Source organism: Dryobates pubescens, chromosome 2 (genome assembly GCF_014839835.1).
Source record: "Dryobates pubescens isolate bDryPub1 chromosome 2, bDryPub1.pri, whole genome shotgun sequence".
In the NCBI taxonomy this organism is placed as follows: Eukaryota; Metazoa; Chordata; class Aves; order Piciformes; family Picidae; genus Dryobates; species Dryobates pubescens.
In genome coordinates this window covers 19579663-19604683 of record NC_071613.1, presented here as the reverse complement: position 1 = coordinate 19604683, position 25021 = coordinate 19579663, and the positions used below count along the sequence as shown (strand labels likewise).

At 42.3% G+C, this 25021-nt stretch overlaps 2 protein-coding genes across 12 annotated transcripts in view; both read right to left on the bottom strand.

Moving 5' to 3' along the window:
- Positions 1-14998, bottom strand: part of PGAP1 (post-GPI attachment to proteins inositol deacylase 1) — a 38049-nt gene extending 23051 nt beyond the window's left edge. Inside the window, exons 1-7 of the mRNA XM_054171607.1 lie at positions 14780-14998; positions 10845-10998; positions 5617-5792; positions 3460-3631; positions 2225-2385; positions 566-618; positions 332-398 (exon numbers count right to left, since the gene is read on the bottom strand). Of these exons, the coding sequence (XP_054027582.1) occupies positions 332-398; positions 566-618; positions 2225-2385; positions 3460-3631; positions 5617-5792; positions 10845-10998; positions 14780-14932 (936 nt within the window). The 5' untranslated portion in view covers positions 14933-14998. The remainder of the gene's footprint in view (positions 1-331; positions 399-565; positions 619-2224; positions 2386-3459; positions 3632-5616; positions 5793-10844; positions 10999-14779) is intronic.
- Positions 14999-18203: 3205 nt separating this feature from the next.
- ANKRD44 (ankyrin repeat domain 44) overlaps positions 18204-25021 on the bottom strand; it is a 140388-nt gene continuing 133570 nt past the window's right edge. For 6 of the 11 annotated variants that reach the window (XM_054171501.1, XM_054171511.1, XM_054171521.1 and 3 more), the window contains 3 exons: positions 24794-24876; positions 23534-23625; positions 20199-20760 (listed from right to left, as the gene is read on the bottom strand). In XM_054171501.1, coding sequence (XP_054027476.1) covers positions 20495-20760; positions 23534-23625; positions 24794-24876 — 441 coding nt within the window. In that variant the 3' untranslated portion in view covers positions 20199-20494. Of the gene's footprint in view, positions 19309-20198; positions 20761-22686; positions 23205-23533; positions 23626-24793; positions 24877-25021 lie in introns of those variants that run through there. The other 5 variants (XM_054171550.1, XM_054171584.1, XM_054171559.1 and 2 more) reach the window with 4 other exon arrangements.

Here is a 25021-nt window from a genome sequence, read left to right as displayed (position 1 = left end):
ACACAACTAGTGAAACCTGTTTATCTTGTTGCATAGTCAACTACACCTGATGCATTATGGAAGAAAAGTTCATTCTACACCCCAGCTCTAAAGTGTGAAGGTAATAGAACAATAATGAAGTCACCACCTGATTATTTCTGACATGTCACGTGAATAACACAAAGCCATGGAAATTTTCAGTGGCTGGTACAAAGGAGCAAATTTCTCAACATGATTTAGAGCAATCAAAAAAGATTTTCCTGTATAACAGGGTCGTATTTGTCCTGATTAAGCACTCTGGGATGAAATAAAAGGGTGATGGGGAAATCTACAGGAGATGACATATACAAACCTGCCTTGTGTTTTCATCTATGAGATCAAAAAAAGCTCTAACGGTGGCCAGGATCAACTCTTTGCACCTACAAGACAGTAAAAATAAAATTAAATCTAGAAAGCAAGTAACCAGAGGAATAAAAGTAGCCAGAAGATACATTATGCTAATATTATGCTGAGGTTAGTGTAACGTGGTAACAAGAGAACAGAGGGATGTACAATCAGTTGATAAAGCTTTGCTCCATTAGCTTACCACACTATGGAGAGATGGTCTGTTGAGGCCCAAGCTCTAGGCACAGCGGAGCTCTGGTTGGGAAGGAAACACTTTGTCAGTATTCAACATTTCCAAACTCTAAGCAAGCCTTTCTCCTCTGTATTTAAACAAATCTGTGTAAATATTTAAAAAGAACAGCATTTATCTTTAGAATTTCAGGGAGTAGGGTACAGTACAATGACTTCTTCAGACAAAGTATCTCCATCCCTGGAGATATTCAAGGTGAGGCTTGACAAGGCTCTGGGCAGCCTATTTAGCTGAGGATGCCCCTGCTTACTGTAGAGGGGGTTGAATTAGATGACCTTTGGAGGTTCCTTCCAACCCAGACCATTTTATGATTCTATGAAAATCTCAGATACCAGAGACTCCTGGTGAAATGGCAAAAACTGAATTTTTTTTCAAGGAGTGCTTCTCTGACTAATCTTACTATTTTAAGTAGTGATAAATAAAAGATACTGCTGAAATATCAAGGACATCTTCAACAAAAAGAAGGTTCAGAACACCAAGAAGAACTGAACAACCTGAGATATTGATTTCTGTAAGTGCACTGCTTGTATTGCATTTTAGGGATTAATAACATCAAAAATGCCTCCCATAAATAGGGCTCATCACCTAGTCGTACAACTTGATTCAAGTGAGCTAGGAACCATTAGCATTAGTTGGGGATAAAACTCCAATTCCAACAACCCCCAAACTCCAAACCCCACAAACCAAAAACACAACCAACCCCAAAACCATAAGAATTGGTACCCCTGCACGAGATTTCATGCAAAATGGAAAAATGAAACCAGAGCAGATGCAGAAGAGAAGTTACTAGGGAATGCAGAGTTAATCTTCTTAGCCTAGGAGAACTGGAGCTGAGACTATTTATAGACAGCTTTCTGTACGAGGGACAGGGAAGTAAACACCATGGGAATGACAACTCTTGCAGATAACATTTCAAGCTGGTATCAGAATGAACACACTTAAGAACTGATTTAGGCAGTAAATGTAAGCTGGAAATTACAAATATTCTCTCTGCTGAGGAATATTTTCCAGCTTCTGCCATGTAGGGAACATGTTGATGCAGGTGGGGATGGAATGCCAAACCTAACTACTTTATGATGTCTCTTGATTAATTTTGGAAGGAGATAGAGGCTTGCAAAATCCAAAGACTGGACTTGATACAGTAGACTCTATTACTAAATTGCTTCAAAAACAATGAATACAAAACACAAAACTCAAAGCCAAAGCTCTCTTTTTATAACCAAACAAGTAGTCTGACATATGTGCGATGTAGAAGTAGTTTCAACACACTCATCTCTTGAAAAAACATAGGAAAATAAAGCCTGATTTGTCGAACTGAAGAAGTGCAAGAAGGTGGTGAGAGGAAACAGTACAAGCAGCAGATAATTCAAATCAGCCCCACCACACACTCTTCCAGTGGACACTCATATATACATCAACTCTTTCTGACTTTATTACCACACACTCTATTTTGTCTTCTCAAATGTGGTATTTTCAGATTTAGTTGCACTATGCTGCACATATAGACTGTCGTAAGACACAGATACATGTATTAACATAACATAAATCTAACACATTAATAAATCTACCAGCACCATGCAAAGCCAAAGAAATAAAACTGTGTATTTTTACCACAACAGATAAGGCACTGTCATGTTGATTCAATCTTGGTAGGAAAGCCAGTCCTGAGCGAACTTGGTAATCTCTGAGTCCTCCCGCCACAGAAAGGGTAGTTAAATTTCTCAAATCTTGGGCCTTTAGAATCCAGTGATTGTTTACAGCTGTATAAAAATCTACAAAATACATTAAAATCAACCACAGTCTTCCTGTGAGTCTATTTGATACAGCAGAAAAAAAAAGCTACAGAAGCATTTAAAGTTTCTTCAAGTCTCCCCAGAGGCATTTGAGCTTTGATTATCGCTTTTGATTCATATAAGGAAGGAACATTATGGTTTTAACCCCAAGGAGGTAGGAGTTGGGAAAGACGCATACAGTTTCTATGTCAGCTGAGCACATACAAGGCTCAGGTAGTAAGCCACAGATTTATCTGAAGGACAGCCACTGAAACAGCCAGCAATAAAGAACCACTGCCTTGCAATCAGTTGAAGGGAAAAATGAATACAAGCACAGTAAATCAAATTCAGTAGCTAAAGACAATCTATTCCTCTTGGGTGTCATAGAGAACAGCAACAATAAACATCTATCCCCTTTCCTTCACCAGTTCCCTCCTCAACATCTACATGTAGCAGAACAGTTATCACTGTGCACAGCAGAGTCCAATCTAGCTTTCCAAGAGGGGTACAGTACATCTTCTACACACAATATAGCATAACTATACTTTATCTTTTATACCACAGGTATTTAGGTGAGCAGAAAATGCAGTATTTCGTGTAAATATACAAAACAGATCATTATATCTACACATCTTATATTCTCACTCCCCAAGCTCTGGGCACAGCATCAACACAACACTGTATTTAACAAATCTATGACAAAAATACTATTCAGGCAATGCATTTGGTAAATAATGCCACTATAGAGGTCAAATTTCACAGAAGAAGGAATAACAATATGTTGATGCTGAAGAGCTTCCAAATTCAGTAACATGCTCTGCATCTTGGTCAAGCTAGAAATTATGGAGAACTCCAGGCCCTGAACAGAAGCTCAAGTCCATACAATCCATTTTAGATTATACTTTACTTTCAGTGCTCTCAAACAATCACCTGAGCAATGAAGGAATAGCTTAATTACAGCAAACAAACATCTACATTTTGCTGTGGATTTTGCAAGCCTTAATAGGTATTAAGGCTAGAGAGGCTCAATAAAAATAAATAATCAGATGTAATGAGCTCAGCTGCAATACTTACCGGTAAGATACTTGTCTAAAGCCATTACAGGTGCAGTGTGAGGTGTGGCCTGAGTAATGAGGAGGTTTATAAGCTCAGGCTTAAAATTCTTCAGCGTGAGCAGCGCCCTTGCAACGAGACCACCCATGGAATGACCTACAATTGCAACGCTGGTCGGTGCAAATTCTCGACCCTTAAGCAAAGAGCAATTAGATACAACAAAAGTAGATTTGGTATTCAACTGCAATTACCAGGTGCACTTATTTTTTCCCCCTCAAAATTAACTTATGTCCTCTCAAGGATAATGTTGACTAATATCAACTTGACAAGTTCACAAAATGGATCCAAAATTTAGTTGTGATAACAGAAGCTCAACATCAAGTTTCTAGCTCAAAAGCAAGCATAAGAAACATAAGCTTATTTTTATCCCTAAGACTCTTGGGGACATAGGGTACCAAAGACCTCTTCTAGAGAAAACTGGTTGTAGAATCACTGACTGGTTTGGGTTGGAAGTGATCTTAACGATCATCTAGTTCCAACTTCTCTGCCATGGGCAGGGTCACCTCCTGCTAGACCAGCTTACTCAAGGCCCCATTCAGCTTGGCTTTGAACACTTCCAGGGTTGGAGCCTCCACAACTGCTCTGGGCAACCTGTTCCAGTGCCTCACCACCTTCTTGGGGAAGAATTTTTTCTCATCTAAGCCAAGCTTCTTCCACTTTGAAGCCATTAGCCACTCATCTTCTCGCTTTGTGAAAAAACCTCCCTCTTCAGCTCTCCTTATGTAAGAACACCTCATGTAAGGTGTCACTACATTAATATTGTAATAAACTAGGGGAAGTTTACATCTCTGCTACCAAAAAAGCATATGCTGTGCATGGATTTATTTCGAAACACAATGCAGAGCCTAACCAAAGCTCCGGCACTGTCACAGGCATTACAAATCTAAATCCTCCTCTACTCCACTCTGGTGAGTTTAGCCAGATATGGTGACAACAGAGGTTCTTGGAATCAATACGGCTGACCAATATGATCGGGTATTGATCCTTTATTGCTCCAGTATTGCAGGCCTATGGCTCAGGCCTATGGTGAAAGCATGGCACAGTAAAGCATGGAAGGAGAGGAGATAGGACAGGCAGAAAAAGAAGTGCGTAGCAAGGAAACGGCTACAACTTATAACACCTTGGTATGCCTTGTTGGCATGGCCTCATTGGTCCCCTGTGAGTGACCACACATCACACTATTGTAGACTATTGGTCCAACTACTGATGACACACGAGGTTTGTTGATGCAGGTGCATGTCCTCTTGTCCTGAGATAACTTACTATGTTTCTAGCTACCAGCATCTTGTTTTAGTTACAGTGCTGCAGGCACAGCACTGTTTTGGTACACTGGTAGCTGGCTCTGCACTTATGCTGAGCATGGCCTACCACCATGTCAGGCTCTTAGGCCTGCACTGCCAGATTGCTCACACCGCTCGTCGCTGGTGTTCCCACAGGTGAGACCCCCGCCTGGAGTACTGTGTCTAGTTCTGAAGCCCCTATTACAAGAAAGACATGGATGTGATGGAATGTGTCCAGAAAAGGGCCATGAGAACAATCAGAGGGCTGCAGCACCTCTCCTATGAGGACAGGCTGAGAGAGTTGGGGCTATTCACTCTCCAGAGGAGGCTATGAGGAAACCTTACTGCAGCCTTTCAATATCTGAAGGGGGCCTACAAGAAAGCTGGTGTGGGACTTTTTAGGATGTCAGTTAGTGATAGGACTAGGGGCAAGAGAGCAAAACTAGAAGTGGGTGGGTTCAGATTGGATGTTATGAAGAAGTTCTTCATCATGAGGGTGGTGAGACACTGGAACAGGTTGCCCAGGGAGGTGGTAGAAGCCCCTGGAAGGTTTTAAGGCCAGGTTGGATGAGGCTCTGAGCAACCTTATCTAGTGTGAGGTGTCCCTGCCCATGGCAGGGGCTATGGAACTACAGGATCCTTGAGGTCCCTTCCAACTCTGACAATTCTGTAATTCTATGATTAAAGAGCAGCGATTCTCTATTATCACATTCAATTATCCACACACATAGAACCTTATTACCAAGTTTCCCTCCCTTATTCAGTCTTCCACCAGAAAAGGCAGCCCAGATTTCCACCTCAAAAGCAAGCACATTATCCAGCTTATGTCACTACTCACCTTGTACAGCTTCAGGATCACTTTTATGCATTCATGCACAAACTTGGTCTGTCGTTGCAGGCTGCCGCCGTACAATGCAACCAACTCCTCATTAAAATTGACGCTGAAGAAATCAAAATGATACTTGAAGTCAACATCTTCTGCTTTTCTAAGTGCAATGGAGCCAAGAGAACGGACTGGAAAAAGAAACCACATCAGTTAGAACAGTCTAACTATCACTGCTTAGAAATAGCAGTAACAAGCAGACAAAAGAATCTATTAAGAAACATTTAAATCCATTGTTCAAATGACTTAGAAATTAAAGAATGAAAGACACCCAAAATATGCAACAGCTGCATATCACACTTGTTTCACAAGAGTTTATTATATGCAATCACATTTGTTTCATGAAAGTTGAAGATATAAATAATTAGAGCAGAAGTGTCAACCAGCCACTGTTAGAACCCAATTGTAGAAGGAGAAAAATAATTATTTCGTATTTTTATAAGAATTCCTCTTGTAAAATAAAAATAATAATTTAATTAGCCTCATGAAGTTGAGTAAGGACAAGTGCAGGGTCCTGCATCTGGGGAGAAACAACAGCAGGCACCAGTACAGGTTAGGGATTGCCCTGATGGAAAGCAGCTCATGGAGAAAGAACTTGGAGTCCTAGTGGACAACAATTTCTCCATGGGACAGCAATGTGCCCCTGTGGCCAAGAAAGCAAACGGTATCCTGGGGTGCACTAAGAAAAGGGTGTCTAGCAGGTCTAGGGAGGTTCTTCCACCTCTCTACTCTGCCCTGGTGAGATCACACCTTGAATACTGTGTCCAATTCTGGGCTCCCCAGTTCAAGAGAGACAAGGATCTGCTGGAGAGAGTGTAACAGAGAGCCACAAGGATGACAGGGGGCTTGAGCATCTCCCCTATTAAGAGAGACTGAGAGATCTGGGACTGTTTAGTCTGGAGAGGAGAAGGCTGAGAGGGGATCTGATCAATGTCTTATAATTATCTGAGGGGTGGGTGTCAAGTGGAGGGGACCTATCTCCTTTCAGTGGTGTGCAATAGTAAGATAAGGAGCAACAGATACAAACTCAAACATAGAAGGTTTCAGCTCAACACAAGGAGAAACTTTACAGTGAGGGTGATGGAGCTGAACAGGCTGCCCAAGGAGGTGGTGGAGTCTCCTTCTCTGGAGACTTTCAAAACCCACCTGGATGCATTCCTGTGCAGACTACCCTGGGCAATCCTGCTTTGGCAGGGGGGTTGGACTTGATGCATCATCTCTGGAGGTCCCTTCCAACCTCTAACATTCTGTGATATCATAAGGAGCTTACAGAATAATGTGAAGAACAAACCTGATTACATTGAAAGCAGGCTTGAAGTGTGTTAGCAAGAGCTTCATGCTCTGCTTGTGGCAGTTAACCATGAGGGCTCACTCCCTGCTGACTACAGGTATTTTACTTAGAAAACCAAATCTCTACGAGACCAAGGACTACATTCCTCCATCTGACAGCTGCTTTTCTCATCTCCTTTGCACCTTCTCACCACCACCACGTCAAAACAAGCACTCTGGACTTCAACACTATAGGAATTACTGCTAGGCTTTCCTAAAATTCCTTTGAAGGCTAGGACAATGTTCACAAACAGTATCAAGAGACATATGGTAGATTGGAAAACCAAGCCCTAAAGGACACTTTGCCGCCGAAAACCTTGAAGGCAAAGATGTTCTGTTTACAAGTTCTTGTATCTGACCCGTCTTCTCTGTCTAACCCCAGCTGCCATTTAATAGAGCCTGCTGAGTGCAGAATTGTGTCTGAGTTTCCATGGAGACATGGCAGGATGGAAACAGTAACAGCTGCAAATAAAAAACCAGGGTAGGGAAAGAAAAATATATGAGAAAGTCCCAGAAGCAAGTATATAAAATAGCCAATGATCCCAGAAAGGGCTGCCCACTGTCTTTGTCAGTGACATGGACAGTGGCATTGAGTGCACCCTCAGCACATTCACCGACAACACCAAGCTGTGTGGCATGGCTGACATGCTGGAGGGAAGGGATCCATCCAGAGGGACCTGGACAGGCTGGAGAGGTGGGCCCAAGCCAACCTCATGAGCTTCAACAAGACCAACTACAGGGTCCTGCATATGGGGGTCAAGGCAATCCCAGGCACCAACACAGACTGGGCAGCGACTGGCTTGAAAGCAGCCCTGAAGAAAAGGTGCTGGTGGATGAGAAGCTCAATGTGAGCCACCAGTGTGCACTTGCAGCCCAGAAAGCCAATCACATCCTGGGGTGCATCAAGAGAAGCATAGCCAGCAGGTCAAGGGAGGTGATTCTCCCCCTCTACTCCGCTCTGGTGAGACCCCACTTGGAGTACTGTGTCCAATTCTGGAGCCCCTGTTACAAGAAAGATATGGACATGCTAAAACATGTCCAGAGAAGGGCCACAAGGATGATTAGAGGGCTGGAGCTCCTCTCCTACATACACAGACTGAGAGAGTTGGGGTTGTTTGGTTTGGAGAAGAGAAGGCTCCAAGAGACCTTATTGTGGCCTTCCAATATCTGAAGGGGGCGACAAGAAAGCTGATGAAGGACTTTTTAGGATGTCAAGTAGTGATAGGACTAGGGGGAATGGATCCAAGATAGAGGAGGGTAGCTTTAGATTAGATGTTAGAAAGAAGTTCTTCACCATGAGGGTGGTGAGACACTGGAATAGGTTGCCTAGGGAGGTGGTGGAAGCCCCATCCCGGGAGCTTTTTAAAGGCAGGCTGGATGTGGCTCTGGGCAACCTGATCTAGTGGAGGGTGTCCCTGCCCATGGCAGGGGGGTTGGAACAAGATCATCCTTGTGGGTCCCTTCCAACTCTGACAATTCTGTGAAATCTGGCACACAGAAGTAAGATTCCTTTGGAGTGAAACAGTTCCAGAGACATACAGCCTGCAGGAACCTCCTTCCTGGAAAAGTCTGTTAAAGAAATTAATGTATCAAAGGAGTTTAAGCAAACTCATGACATGGGAAAATGGTCTTTATGAAATACTTTACATGCCCAAACACCCAAGGAACTATTTTATCAATCATTTCACCAATTCTATCTAAAGCTTATAAGCAGTAAGGACATCCTAAAAATGGTTTGAAAAGTCCTAGGTGATCCTGCTCTGGCAGTGGGGTTGGACTGGATGATCTTTTGTGGTTCCTTCCAACCCCTAATGTTCAGTGATTCTGTGACTGTCTCAAAGAATAAATATTTCAGTATTCACTGCTCTTAAGTAGCATATTTTACCCACAGCATGCAGTACTTCCACTCACCTAGTTTCTGTCTTCCTTCAGATGCTTCCCTGCGATTCCAAACATGCCCAAAAGTACCATTCTATTTCCCTCACATTGATGTATTGCTGCTGTGCTTTTAGAGAGAGCATTAATTCCCAGACCTGTGATACTTCATGAATAATTACCGAAGTCCATACAGCACCTCTCATCATCATTATGCTTGTAATCTTCTTTGGATGTTATTGTGCCTGCAAGTCTGGATGGGTTTTCTGAGAGCATGAGTTGGTGGAATATTTTCCTTTCATAAGCAAAGTGAGCGTGTTCTCAAAGAAAAGGACTTTGAAAAGGTTCTCTGGAATCAGAGACTTTAATCAAATTTCGTGCAAATGTAAGGAAAAATTATCACAGTGAAAGATTAGGGTTGGTGATTTTTTGCTAACATCTTAAGAAACTACCAGTTTCAAAGTATACTTTAGAAAACAAAAATAATCATAGAACGATCTGGGTTGGAAGAGACCTCCAAAAGTCATCTAATCCAGCCTTCTCTGTGTTCAGCAGGGACTTCCCCAACTAGATCAGGCTGCCCAGAGACTTGTCAAGCCTCAGTCTGAATGTCTTCAGAGATGACGCCTCAACCACCTCCCTGGGCAACTTGTTTCAGTGTTCCACTAGCCTCATTGTAAAGAACTTGTTCCTAACACCCATTTAAATCTGCTGTTCTCTAGTTTGAAACTATTTCCCCTCATCCTATCACTGCAGGCCTTTAAGCAGCCTCTCTCCATCTTTCTTCTAGGCCCCCTTCAGGTACTGAAAGGCTTCTATTAGGTCTCTCCGGAGTCTTCTCTTCTTCGGGCTGACCAACCCCAGCTCCCAGGGCCTGTCTTCATAGCTCCAACCCCCTGATCATTTTTGTGGCCCTCCTCTGGACCCACTCCACCAGGTCCATGTTCTTCCTGTATTGAGGAACCTGGATGCAGTACTCCAGGTGAGGTCTCACCAGAGCAAAGTGGCAAAACCACCTCTCTTGACCTGCTGGCCACACATCTTTTGATGCATCCCAGGATGCCATTGGCGTTCTGGGCTGCAAGCTCACACTGTCTGCTCATGTCCACGCAGGGCTGCTTTTTATCACCTCATCCCCTAGTCTGTATTGATAATGATCTGACAAACTCAGCCTGGAAGGATGTGATGGGTTGAGAGAGAAGGCCCAGCTTTCCCTCCCCCACTAAGAAGGAAGAGCCACAACTAACTCAGTCGGTGAAGCAAAAGGAATGCTGTATTTACAAAAGCAATTTGGAATGCAGGGAATTTATGTACACAAATATACAGATTCACAATATATACAGATATACACAGCAAGGAAACAAAAACAGAAACAAACCCCCCAGAAGAGGGGGTTTCCCCCTGTACTCCCCTCACCCCCTACCTCCCTTTTTCCCCAAAGAGGGTTAGAAAGAGAAAAGGGGAGTTAACGAGGCAGAGGCCTTGTGCAGGAGGATTAATGCTTATCTGTTATTTGTCTAGGAGCCCAGAAGCAGACAGCTGGAAGAGGTGAGCGAAGAGGACCCGAACTGCCTAAAGTTCCGGCTGCACTGAAACTTTAAGATTGTACTCCCACCTACCTACCAATGAAATTCATTTAGAATACACTATATTTACAAAACATTTAGCCAGCACTGTCCCTTTCTTAAAGGCACAGCCTCAAACGGTCACAAAGGAATACCAGATTATTTGAATAAACAAACACAGCACTTCATGTCCTTCAAACTAATAATTTCAGTATTTACAACTAGAAATAAAAATGCTTTAAAGCTACTCTTTTCATTTGCAGCCTGGAAGCCTAAGAAGGCATAATCTGGAAAACAAAACCAGGGGATGTGTAAAGTGAGAAGATGATACTAAAGAAAAAAACACCACTACAGAAAATTTCTTTAATGCAAAATGTGAGAGCTGCTTGTAACATAACATAGCTAAACACTTACCTTGTTTGTAACTGCCAGCATTCCCAGGAAGAAAGAGAACTGGAATTCCCGTTAACAGGAGATTTTTGTTTTCTTCAGCATAGCTGCCTTCCCCATAGAGATAGAGCTCATATGCTGGGTATCTTCTGGCTATTTTCTTAGGCAATTTTATTTTCTGTTGCAGAAGTTAAGAAGAAACCAGATTATAGAATCATAGAATCACCTGGGTTGGAAGGGACCGCTAAAGGTAATCTAGTCCAACCCCCCTGAAGTAAGCAGGGACATATTCAACTAGATCAGGTTGCCCAGAGCCTCACCTTGAAATCTCCAAGCATGGGGCCTGAACCACCTCTCTGGGCAACCTCCTCCAGTGCTCAACTACCCTCATTGTAAAGAACCTGTTCCTAACATCCAATCTAAATCTATTCTTCTCTCATTTCAAACCATTTTATCTTGTCCTATGACTGTAGGCCTTTGGAAGCAGTTCCTCTACAGCCTTCTTGTAGCCCCCTTCAGGTACTGGAAGGCTGCTATTAGGTCTCCCCAGAGCCTTCTCTTCCTCAGGCTGAACAACCCCAGCTCCCTCAGTCTGTCCTCTAGCAGAGGTGCTCCACTCCCCTGAAATACTTCATTTAGATTGTTGCAACCAAGAATACAGTGAACTCTAAACTCAGTTTTGCACAATAAATCTTCTCTGAAATCTCTTAAATGCATTCTCAACATAGAGCCATCTCTATTTCAGGTACTTCAGGCGTTTCTCTCAACTGCATCTAAAGGTGATTTAGCTTTAATCCCCTGCTCACATACACACTTTCCCTTCTCAGCTAAAAACTATTTCCATTCTCCCTTAGCCTTTAAATTGTTTGCCACATTGATTATTTGCAACCTCTTCTTATCATGTTTGATATGTATTTTTCAACTTATATTCTAGGATATATAAGTATTATTTTAATATTGTAGAACAAAATACACATATTACAGTGTTTAATTCCTTCATTGTGAACAACGGAAAAAAAAAGGTTAAGCTTAAAGGTTAAGGGATTATGTCTTCAGACCATCCTTTATCTTTCTCTTTCCTCCATCATCTTACCTTTCCAACTCCACTGACCTCCACAGTGTCTCATCAGGGTGGTGAGATGCTGGAACAGGTTGCCCAGGGAGGTGGTAGAAGCCCCATCCCTGGAGGTTTTTAAGGCCAGGATGGATGTGGCTCTGAGCAACCTGATCTCGTGTGAGGTGTCCCTGCCCATGGCAGGGGAGTTTGAACTAGATTATCCTAGAGGTCCCTTCCAATCCTGACAATTCTATGACCTCTCTGTCCTTTTCTCATTCCTTTCTACTGCTCCTTTTCTACAGGCTTTCAAAATTCCATGAAAAAAACCCCAACAGTACTTAATCCATTTTCATTACTAAGAGTGCCATCAAGACAAGTTCATACGACTTGCTGGCAGATCAGTTCCACAGTGTCTTTCTGGTTTATTGTCTCTTCAAAAACCTTTTACAGAACATAGAATGAACAAGCTGCCCTTCTTTAGGTCAGTGTTGAACGCAAAAACCCCACAGCCCATGCAAATTGTGCTGCCAAAATACTGGTGGTTTGTGGTGAATCACAGTGCTCAAATAATGTAACAAAATGGCAAGGTGTAACTCCAAAAGGTATGAGATGGTTTTGTTCCATTAGAGTGGTTTTAAACACTGAATATAGAATTGGTTGCAATGAGCTACAGCAACTTTTGACAATGCCAATGCAGGCTCCATTTTTCCCCTACTGCCCAAAGAAATGAGGCTTATGTGGAAAAGTCCTACAAACTGACCAATCTATTGCCAAGCTTAGCTGAACAAGACAAGGGCAAGTTAAATTCAAATACTGCAGCTCTGCAGTTAGATTACAGGCGGTTAGATTAACAAAAAAGGATTCTAAACAAAAATCCAAACTGATGCCATTACTTAGAATTATCTAGACTCTGAGCTAACCCACACTGTCAGACACAAAATAAACAAAACTTGTGTTTATTTGCTCAAATAGTTATTTGTTTTGTAATGGGACACCCAATCCAGAAGGGAGGACAGGCAACTTTCACATGAAATTCCTGCCTTGTATTTTCCTACCAATGCCAGCACTACAAAGACATTAAAACTTCAGCAGCCCTGCTCACAATAAAGAGGTACTTAAGAAGTACCTGCCTTAGCAAACCCAGACAAACCATTAGGTTTTTTCCCTCCTCAAAAGTAGTTTTCCACACAGTAAAAGTGATTATTCACAGGGAACAGAAATCCTGAGAGGTAATACTCCCAGCTGTGACCTGCACCTCCTTATTACCTTCAAACCTTCCATCTCTTCACAGAACAATGCTTGCCTAAAGACACTTAGAACTAAGCCCTGACAGAACGAGCAAACACAGAAGATGTGTGATGGCACATGAGAATCTCAGGCAACCGTCAGGAACATCACACAAGTTCTCTCTTGTAGGCTAACACAGCTATGTCAAGGTTAGGAAATGAAGGTTAATAGCTCCAAAAATTAACTTTCTGCTTCATTACCAATTTAGGTGCTATGGTTGCAAGACTGCTTGCAACCTACTTGTGAACAGAATATATATCTTAAATAGCACTAAATGAATGTTTAGGAGCCAACACGTTATGCTTTGGGATGCTTGTAATAGGAGATTTCACCTCAACATGAGGAGAAACTTCTTTAGTGAGGGTGACTGAGCACTGAACAGGCTGCCCAGAGAGGCTGAGGAGTCTCCCTCTCTGGACACATTCAAAACCTGACTGCATGGATGCATTCCTGTGTGGACTACCCTAGGTGATCCTGCTTTTGGCAGGGGTTTGGACCTGATGATCTTTGGAGGTCCCTTCCAACCTCTGAAGTACCGTGATACTGTGGTAACAGGACAGAAAATCCCGTAGCAAGAACTGCAATTAAAAAGACATATTCTTTTCTAACAACTGCATGCAGCATTAGCCAAGAACCCAGGGAACCTCACACTTACATTTTCCTACTATTGAGCTATAATCCTGCGTTTGGAAAACAACAGTTCCATCAGCAGTCCTCTCAAGAGGAGATTTTCAAACAGGTTTCTACAAGGCTTCATTAGCAAATCAAGAGGAACTTCATATAGTCTCAAAAGTACTCCCATACATTGTGGGATATGCTGAGAAAACTTTGTCATGATGTTCACTAGCTTGAGAAATACACTCATCTGCATCTCAGTTATTCACTTTTTTTGACATATTAGCTGCTTCACACTCCCTAAATTGACAAAAAAAAAAAAAAAAAAAAAAAAAGAAGAGACCAGGAAGTACAAGTCATCAGCTCCTGGGCACCAGTGTTGCTGTGATTTGCTGTCAGAAGACCTGGCCCAGCCTCTTCCTTTGCAAAAGGAGCAGCTTTTGACCAGTTTTACCTGGAATACAAGTAACTAGCAGGCATTTACAGGTTAGAAAATGGGAAGCTTTTCTATACATTTTCCTTTTGTACAGGTAGCTATACATTTTCCTTTTGTACAGGTAGCAGAACAAGACACCTCGCTGCTTTACAGGTAAACACCTTATGCCTTCTGCAGCTACCCACGGTGCACCATTACACGATGCAGCCAACGCAGACAAATGCACCTCTCCGAGAAGCCAAATCCACTTTTGCCCGGTTCTGCAGTGACCGACTTGGGAAGCGCCAAGTTCGCTAACAGCAAAGTTACGGGAGCAATCAAGAGCAGCCTGTGCGGTGGATCTCCCGCGGCTGAGCGCGTCCAAGGCTGCTTCACTGCCACAGGCAGGGCAAAGGAGGGACGCCACTGAAGGGCTCCGCCTCAAACAAGCCGCTCCCGGCCGCAGCGATGCGGACAGCGACGCCCCAAGGGCCACCCAGCAGAGCGGGGCCCCAGGACGGGCGGACTCCCACCTGTTACACCGCCGCCCGCTCCCTCAGCGCCTCCCCGCGCCACCGCACTCACCAGGTACTCGGGGTACTCGTACATATAGGTCATGCTGCACCGGTTCTCCTCGTAGAAGAACAACACGTCCCGCACCCCCAGTAGCACCAGCGCCGCCAGCACCCCGTAAAAGAGCGCCGCGAAGGCGGGCAGTCGCCGTCTCACCCTCCCCATCGCGCCCCGCCGTTGCCGAGGTGCGGAGCCCTCTTCCCTCCGCCAGCTCTCGCCGTACACAGACACGGCGGAGCGGGAAGCGGCACCGCCCGGGAGGCGGGGCGGGGAGGCGGGCGGCCTGGCGCCACAACCTGGCCTCAGCCCGCCGTGAGGGTGGCCGCCATGTTAGGGAGGGCTGGCGGTTGGCTGCTCGCTGGTCCGCCGGGCATGGGAGGGTCCGTCCGCCATGTTACAGGGGTGGGAGCCGTTACCAGCAGGTCAGGAACCTACCTGCCGGGTTCCCCAGCTGGTAGTCTGTGGGGGCCAAGGTGTGTTTCCGCCATGATTGGGAGGTCAAGTTGTCGCGCTGCCGCTCCGGTGCGCGGGCTTGCAGCAGCTGAGGCCCGAGGCCCTTCCTCGCGCTCCCCTCAGCGCGCGCCGGACCGTTGGCATGGGCGGGCTGCAAAACGTCCCCTGGGTGTTAGTGTGCAGAGGTTTACCCCAGCTGGCGAGGGCTGGGGCGCCGCGGGAAGCGAGCCGGAGCCTTGCCCGGCCTCCGCAGCCGGGGGACGGACGTGCCGGGTTTTGCCTTGCCGAAAATAGGCAAGGGGCTTCTACGGCTCCTGGCCTGGTAGCAGTGTAGCCAAAACAGCCATGAAGAACTTCAAGCATTACACACGTGAAAGACGCAGGCAAAGCAGTTGTTTTGGGGGTCGGTTTGTTTGGGTTTGTGTGTGTGAGTGAGTTTGCTTTAATAAAGCACTTTGAACAACGTGCTACGTTTTACTGTCTTTTTATATCTGGGAATATGAGCCCATCCATGACTCTCAGTGTTGTTTATCAATGAAAACTAATAGTAAAATATTAAATAACTGACCAAATAAAAATAGTCTTTTTTTTTTCCAATCCACAGAGGAAACGATACCAGCATCAGTTGAGTTTAGACAAGGGGTAGTTACAGATGAGGTAGGTACAAAGTAGAAATCCACACAGTTGCATTTTCACCATCTTCACTACTAAAAACATAAGTTTTTCCCCCCATGCTTTTAAAAGACAGAAAAATTTACTCAGTCTTCCAACAGTATTAGTACCATTTTTATTTGTAAAAATAACCATCTGAATGCATTGCAAGAGTACTTTACAGTTAGGGTTCTTCATGACAATACAGCATTCAGTAGTTGAAAAACTTACTAAACTGTGCTTGAGAAGACTGGCCTTGAACTCCAAGTCATTCACCCAAATTAAGTCTTTTTCCCCTCATTTCACATGTGATATTTTCCCAAGTCCTTAGACTTCAATTTACAGAAGCAAACAATACTGCCAAAACCCCACCGAAACCATCAAACAATATTTTATATCTGTTTATTACAAATGTTATGCAAAATATAACACTGGCACCAGATCCGCATCACCATGGTTTGTAAAGATATATTGCACATGCTAAAGCATAAAATATAAGACAAAACCTACAAAACATAAGATATTGGCTTTAATATGTAGATCACCGCATAAGAAATGCATAAAATAAGATTTTATACACACACTCAGATTGTCACTAGTTTTAAAACTTCCTTTCCTATAACACTGACCTAAGGTTTGCCTTTTTTTATGTGTGATAAGAAAGCATTTTCAGCACTGCAAAAATTAGACATTTTTCTTATAGAAATTTAGCATATTCATTTTCATTTCAATGCAGCTAGAACATACGAAAAGAAGAAACACTTTATACATTCAAAGAAGGTCTGAAATTAAAATTTACTGGTAATATATTGCTTTTATAACACTCAAATGGGGCGGGGGGGAAGACAAGTTTCACAAAACATTTCCATCATACACAAATATAAAAAGGCACTCTAATATTTCTTACATGACTTAAGAATAAAAAAAAAACCCACTTTTTTCCCAATCATCCTCAAGATACAGAACCAAGTTCCTCAACAGTACAATGAATAAACAATTCAGTTCATATGTTTGCTCTAATTCAGTCATCCGGCAGTTACTCACTGCGAGTTAAGTACCAAACACATTATGGTGCCCTTTTAAGTAGCGATGAACAGAATTCCCCTGAGCTATTTCACAGCAATTTCAGGCAGTCCAGAGGTTGCAACTTGGTATTTATGAGAGAGACCTGGGACCCCATCCCTCTATGGATTCCTCCTGCAGCTGTGGTTAGAATACAGGACGAAAGGATTCTGGCATCCTGCTAGTACACCCTCCCCAAATACCCTTTGCTTGGTGTGGACACGGAAGTTGTCCTCAAACTGTAAACTGCAGGATCCAGGGTTAAGTGCAACAATTCTGTATGGTTAACTCTACTCTTGTACAAAGTCTGCAGAAAGGCAAGGTGATTATTTACAAGAGTAAAATTATTCCCATGCTCAAATACCTGCCCTAAATTACACATGATAAATTATACTATAGATTAATGTATTAGGCTACACAAAAAGGAAAAAAATAAGGGGTTCTTCTAACTCACATGAGATGGGGGACAGGCTGAGTACTTCCAAGTGCCTTGCTCATGGCAGTGTTTCTCCTAAACACAGCATGCTCAAATCAATGCCCTTAAATATGGTAACAAATCAACTGTTTCAATGAGTTTTGGAATCTTGCATAACTCTTGTCACTGCTAGTTTACAAGAAAGTTTAATTAGTGAAGTTTAGGTTTGGCTCCTAAAAGGCTCAAAGTAATTCAATAATCCCATATGCTTTTGTGATGTTATGTATACATCATAAGAGGCAGCAGTTGTGCTACAGAATTATCAGAGTTAAGAGGTGTTGTAAGTAACTCAGAAGTATTTTCACTAACTCTGCATGGTAGCAAGTGAAAATACTGAAATTTTTTAAACACCTTCTTAAAACAATAGGACATCCTCTTTGTAAAGGGGACTGGTTGTCTCCCAGTGAAGCGCCTTCACGCAGGACAGCCTAACTTTCTGTATTTCAGGGTGAGGCATAACTAATCCTACATCTCTGGTTAGAACAAGATTAAAAGGTTGATCCTGACAGAGAGCAGCCATTTCCTATGCATTGCTTTTCAATGCCATCATTCCACATTAAAAAAACAAATAAAAAATTAGGGATTTTATTCATTTCTGAGCAGACACCACTGAAAACTTTAACAACTGATTTCTCCTCTTGTGCTTCAAGGTGGTTATTGCTATTCTGCAACTTTTAAAAGCAATAAACGTGGAGAAAAATCAGTTGTAAAAATGTTATTGGGTGCTGTTTCTGAGGAGAAAAGCAGAGTGGCAGGTGCTCTGTCACTCCACTGCAGAAACTAGAGAGCTGTTTATCTTTAGAGACTCTATCATTTGTGGTTGGCTGTTGTAATCTCTGGAAATTTACTCATGTTCAAGGAAACGATATTTAATGTTGCCCAGAGTTTGAGGAAACAATATTTAACTTTACCTGATGTTCAATCAAACAATATTCAATTCTAGCCAATGTTCAAGGAAACAATGTTTAATTTGAGCAAGGCAATATGAACTTAATATATACATATTTTTCCCTAAGGAAAGAACTGGAGTCTGCCAATAGATTTTTTTTTTTTTATCACTTCAGTGGAATGTGGCTAAAAACTGCAGCTAAACCACTCATTTACCCTGCTGAAAGCGTGCACTGAGGAAACTCTTCTTCTTCTCCCAGCACAGATGCAGGCTTGCAGGAACTTCCAACACCAACTCCATACTACACTATCTCTTCCCCACTTTGCTGTAGCTGTAGAGTCTTCTCTCACTTGTCTACCAAGGACTTGGATTCCCTTTCTTACGCTTTTAAATGAGGGAAGGCGGTTTGCTATCTGCTTTTCACCAGAATTTATCTTCACGTCCCATACACCAAGACGGGCACCCTCCGTGGCCTTTCCTTTTTCTACTCAGGCCATCAGTCCTGCCTAGATTCACATTTCATTTCGCACCATGCCAAACAGCATGCACGAATGCTAACTAGGAGAACAAGCCATAGTTAGTTATTTTTTCCTTGGCATTTGTTTAATTTCAAATAAATATCAACACATTCACATTAAAATTATAAGAAGTCTTCTTTAGTCCAGAAAACCCCAAAGAAACCCAAAACCTGTGGTCAACACATCCTCAGTTACAAATGTTGATTTGAAACCTGCGTCATAAAATGTAAAATTCATTCGAGACTACTCATTACCTCAACAGTTTTTGTGGTTTAGAAAAAAAATACTTCCTTATGTCACTCACATTTGAAGAAAAAAAAAAAGTAGCAAAGTCTTCCATTTCATCACCGAAGCATTTTGGTCCTCTTGGTACAGCTGGTTAATTCATGAGAGCTTTTTTGTTTGCTGATTTGTTTGTTTTTGTTTAGAGAGTCTCATTCTTCCTTTTGTACATCTGTTGCAGAGGAGGGTCTTGGTCCATTTGACCTAGAAACTTTGGCAGAAGGAGTAAACATGTTGGCAAAGCTGACAGTGCTGTAAAAGCTGGTGACAACAGGCTTTTTCAGCATGGCTCTCCAGTCCCCTGCATGGTACACAGCCAGGTTTCCTGGTGTTTGGTGTTTCAGCTTTGGGTGTTAGGCTTTCATTGCTCTACCTTTGCTCTGTTAATACAAATACTGGCAAAAGTATTTTAAAATTCGATACTGTTTACAGTAAAAATGAGTTATTTAAGCATAGAAAAGGAAAAAAAATCCATTTAAGTTGGCAAGTTGTTATAAACTTTTACATACACCTCTGTCTACACCCGATGCTATTTTTGTGTGATATAAGATTTATGATTAATGGCTCAGGTGACAGAAACATCTAATGACCCTAATTCTGTAGTGCAAATAAACCATACATGTTTGTGCTGAATTAAAATAATAATAACAACAATAAATAAGGGCCATGTGATTTTTCATTTTACACAAGTGGTTCCACTAATGTCCCTGGGAATATATCGTGAGACAAGCAGAATTTGGCCTCAAGAGTTAATAACTATATTTTTCTAATTCTGTGCTGCAACTAAGTGCTGTAAAAAGTGCCTTCTGTACTTTTAAGTGCTTAACACACACAGTATGTAACGGGTTTCATTTACTGTAGAAAAGTAATACAGGCAGCTTTAAGATTTACAACTTTACCTTTGGTTTGTGTAACAACAACAAAAAAGTGATCTAATTAACAGAGCCCCTGTAAGCAGGAAACAGACAAACATAGGAAAGGGGTGATGCTCGAGTCTATGAAGGCTACAATGGTAATATGTTTGTGTAATAAAGGTACAGCTAAACATTTTGTACAAACAGTTCCCTGTTTAGTTGTGCTGTCAAAAAAAGAAAAAAAAAAAGGCGGCTTTTTTCCCCCCCCTACTTAAAATAAGAGGTAGAGACTTTCCACAGGGGCACTTAGGGCCTACAGAAAACATCAGGAAGCTGAAAAGCTGCAGAATGTTAATACATTCCAGTAAATCCCTCTAACTTTGTTATTTAAACTTGATTCTCACCAACACTACAGATCTCTCCATACCTACTTGTCAAGAGCAATAGTTAAGAATGTAGCCGTGGGATTTAAGCTGCTTAAAGAGACAAAGATAAAGCCAAAACGAAATAATAATGAACAAAAGGTTTTTGAATACCAAATAGTCAAAAGGTTTCAGAATCTGAATCATTTTCATTGTACCCATCCTCTGTTCCTAGGTTATTACTCAAGGACTTATTGTAAGAGTTAATGCTGCCAATACTGGAGCCATCGCAGAGATGTGTCCTGGCCAAATTGTCTTTTTTAAAACAAACGAAGTTGAAAGCCGTCACTGAACTGGAAGGAGAAAAAGGCATCATGGTAGCCAAAATGAGTGCCAGGCAGTCAGCCACGTCTTTGTTAGGAGCGCAAGCCAGGGCTGGCGTATGACCTGGGCACAAACGCAGACAAGGCAATGGTTAGTACTGAGGGTACTGAGTGTGCCACTGAGCATTCCTCATATACATCTCTAGGTGACCTGGGAAGCAGGAGATGTATGTCCAGTCACAGTCATGCCAGGCAACAGGGGTATGTTACTTATTTTATATTAGACATGCTGGGGAAATACACTCTATGGAGCGTTTCCATCACTGTGACCACAACAAGCACTCTGTTTTTTAAACCAGGCAGCAAACAGACTTCACAACATGAATAAAAGCACTTGGGAACACGTTTCTAGAACACAGAGAGCGTGGGGAATACAGAACACGGGGGTACAGCCACGGGGACAGAAACTGGCTTCAGTTTCTGTGTGTATTGACAAGTCCCATTCTGAGAGCAACAGCTTTCATTAGAACATAAAGTGTATTAGTCTTTAGATATTTTGAAGTAATAAGCAAATTATTTTAAAGACTTGGTCTGAGCATCTGTTCAGCTCAGAAGGCAGTTTATTTAGGAGCTCAGTTGTAAGAGAGAAGAATTAGACCAGTGCAGATGGTACATGTCTAGCAGGTATGACTGTGGATGACTAGTTAGCTATAGCAACATTATGCTAAAGAACACTGGCTGTACTCAGAATGCATGGTGTATGCTTTTTGTGCAAAGTTAGGTGTGCTGGAGCACCTCTCCTATGGAGACAGACTGAGAGGGTTGGGGCTATTCAGTCTGGAGAGGAGAAGGCCACCTTATTGTGGCCTTCCAGTATCTGAAGAGAGCCTACAGGAAAGCTGGTGAGGGACTTTTCAGGCTGTCAGGTAGTGGTAGGACTAGGGAGAATGGAGTAAAAATAGAAGTGTGCAGATTCATATTGGATGTTAGGAAGAAGGTCTTCAGTATGAGGGTGGTGAGACAGGTTGCCCAGAGAGGTGGTAGAAGCCCCATCCCTGGAAGTTTTTTAAGGCCAGGCAGGATGTGGCTCTGAGCAACCTGATCTAGTGTGAGGTGTCCCTGCCCATGGCAGGGGGTTGGAACTAGATGATCCTTGATGTCCCTTCTAACTCTGACAATTCAATGATTCTGTGATTAAAGTTAAATGTTACAGATGCCCAGAAAACAAAGAACTGGGGAGCTATTACACATTTTTGTTTTCTGCAGTTTAACTTGGCTCCTGCCCAAGTGCTGCCCCTGAAGCATAATGCAAACCTTGGAAACCAGAATGCTGATTATGCTCTCTCTACATTCTGCAGGCTGCTGTGTAGCACTCAAGGGTTTTCCAAGAAATCCTTCTGTATACTAGGAGCAAAGAAATTCTTTTGCAGATGGCCAGATCTTAAGTGTTGCATCAACAGCAATCCCAGGCACTGACCACTGCTGATACTCTGTCCAGTAGGCCAAGAGTGCTGGCAGCACGTTTTTGTAGCAAGCTCCCCACAATGCAGTGAGTGCATACCCTCAATGGAATTTCCTCTGAGCTCCAAGCAGGAATATTCTTTAGGCTTGTACTTATATCAAGATTGCACTTAAATTTCTCTCTTTTTTTGCAATTGCCCCCAAAAGAATTGAATGTGTGTCAAATGTAAACTTAATTTTCATTTGTTACATAGATGCAAATTAGCTGGACCTGTATGTACCATTTTAATGCTAAAAACTGTGGTTAGAAGGCAGTCTGGTTCATTTTTCTGTCCCCTAATAGATGAGTGATTATTGCTGTTACTTTACAGATAAAGGAAGATGGAGGGACTGAATTGTTACATGAATGCCATGAAGTCAGCACTGTAAGAAAGCCCAGCTTATTTCATTCCTGAAAACATTAATTATAGAAGCACAGCCCTCTGTGGGCTTTAGAATGTTTAAGGAAGGAATTGATTGAAATCGGAAACAAAATTACCAGATTTATAATATTTATGGCGCAAAGGAGGCTGAGGAGAGACATTCTTACCCTCTACAACTCCCTGAAGTGAGGTGGATGTTGGTCTCTTCTCCCTAGTAACAAGCGACAGGATGAGAGGAAAGGGCCTCAAATCGCCCCAGGGGAGATTTAAGTTGGATATCAGAAGAAAATTCTTCACAGGAAGGGTTCTCAACAGGGTGCCCATGGAGGTGGTTGAATCCCCATTGCTGGAGGTGTTTCAAAGAGGCAGAGATGTGGTGTTGAGGGACATGGTTTAGCACTAGTCTTGGTAGAGTTAGGGAATGGTTGGCCTCAATGGTCTTAAAGGCCTTTTCCAACCAAAATGGTTCTGTGATTAATCAATGATGCATTTCATGAGGCAAGAGTAATTTACTTCCATCTTGGATTAGATCAGGCAATCATTAAAGCACAAGCTTTGATCTCAGAATGAACTAGGACACAAATCAAACATATGTTGATGGTTTTCTTCCTACCCATTCAAACATGCGCTGATTGAATGCATAATCCTTAATTCTTCTGCAAGGTGTCAGAATTATCCGGTGCCACTTGCATGTTTAGGAAATTCAAGTTACCACTGCACTCAGGCATTAAAAAAGACTAGCTGTTGACAGTACATGCAAAATGAACAGTAAAAGGGACTGCTGTGATGTTTAGAATACATTTTGATATTACAGAAAAATAAATACTATCTTCTTCGGGGTTTTGTGTTGGTTTTTTTCTTAGCTAGGTACTCACACAGCTCACTGTCTGTTCTCGGAAGCATAAAAGCATCAGTGATGCCTATCATCAGCTTTTAAGTCTACTGCTTCAGTCTGCTGTAAAGAATTACCTGTTGGATCCTACTGAAGATGGGCAGAGCGTATTATTTACTTACCATTTTCATCTACTGCCAGGACACATGCCCCTTTGGCTAGCAACTCTTCAACCACCATCTTTAAGCCATTCCGTGCAGCAATATGGAGGGGTCTACAAAAACAAAACAGCTGAATTCAAGTTCAGTTTAAAACAGACTTTATAAAACAACACCCCTCATCAGCAAGAGAATGTTTTCCTTCTTTGAATCATTAAAGTTCTATTGTAGGCATGATATTACATTACAGTATTTAAAACAATCCTCTCATCCCATGCCTATAAAACATACATGCAAGACAATTATCATTACCTTTACATACACAGAGATGGCTTAATGATTTCCACTGTTTGCAGCACACAACTGACATTTTAGAGGAAAATGAATCTGCAACGGTTCCAGCCTCAATTCTGGCTACTGCAGACTGCTCAAAATCATTGTATTGCCTTTATAGCCTTGAATACTTGATTGCTAATATCAGGAGCAGATGGAAATTAAAAATAACCATTGGTTTGCTCCTGTTCTGGGCCATCACTCAAAGCTTCTCTTTGGGAGACGCTAGTGGGACAGGAAAACCAGTTTCATAGAATCATAGAATTGTCATGGTTGGAAGGGACCCAAGGATCCTCTAGTTCCAACCCCACTGCCATGGGCAGGGACACTTCTCACTAGATCAGATTGCCCAGAGGCACATCCAGCCTGGCCTTAAAAACTTCCTTCCAAGAACTTCATCTTGTAAGGGGGGAGAAAAGGGGCTCAAATGGAATGAATTGTTTCACAAGCACTAGATGATGTGTCATCTGAACTTGTGGTTGAGTCTTCTACTGTGGGACTCCCCCACACCAGTGAAGCTGGAGTAAGAATATTGATGGTTCTAACGCTGATGATGTGTGGTTGCACACAAAATACCAGCTGAAAAACCCTCTGAAAATTAAATGTACCAACTTCAGGCTAAGTAACGTCTATAGATTTAGGGTGAGGTTCCAAAAGCTAGGGAAATGTTGGATGTATATGTACACATTCACATAATTAACAGACATTTTGATGCAGTTTTAAAATAAGCGGCCTCAGATAATTTTTCCACCAGATTATGTATAGAACCGGCACTAAAAGAATCAAAAGGGAAAATGCAGTAAAATCTGGTCTTTTGAAGGGCAAGTACTCAAAGAAAATCAGAACTTAACTTTTTTTGTTCTACAAAAAAATCTGAGAGATGAATTTGATTTGCTAAATTGGAATCTTCTGGTAAGTCAACCAAACTGTAGAGGATCAGGCAGTACTTACGTCTGCAATGCATTATTTTTTGCATTAATAAGGCTCTGTTCTTGTATCTTGTCAAGTATTAACAAGGCACATTTTTCATGACCCTGTGGGTTGGGAAGAAAAAATCCAAACTGTTAATTTGCTGAGGGGTTTGAAACTGAGACAGAAGAAAGATTACTTATTGAAGTGAAATTCAATAGCTCCATTTGAAATATAAAAGATGCTGCTCAGCTTAGAAGGATGTGTAGA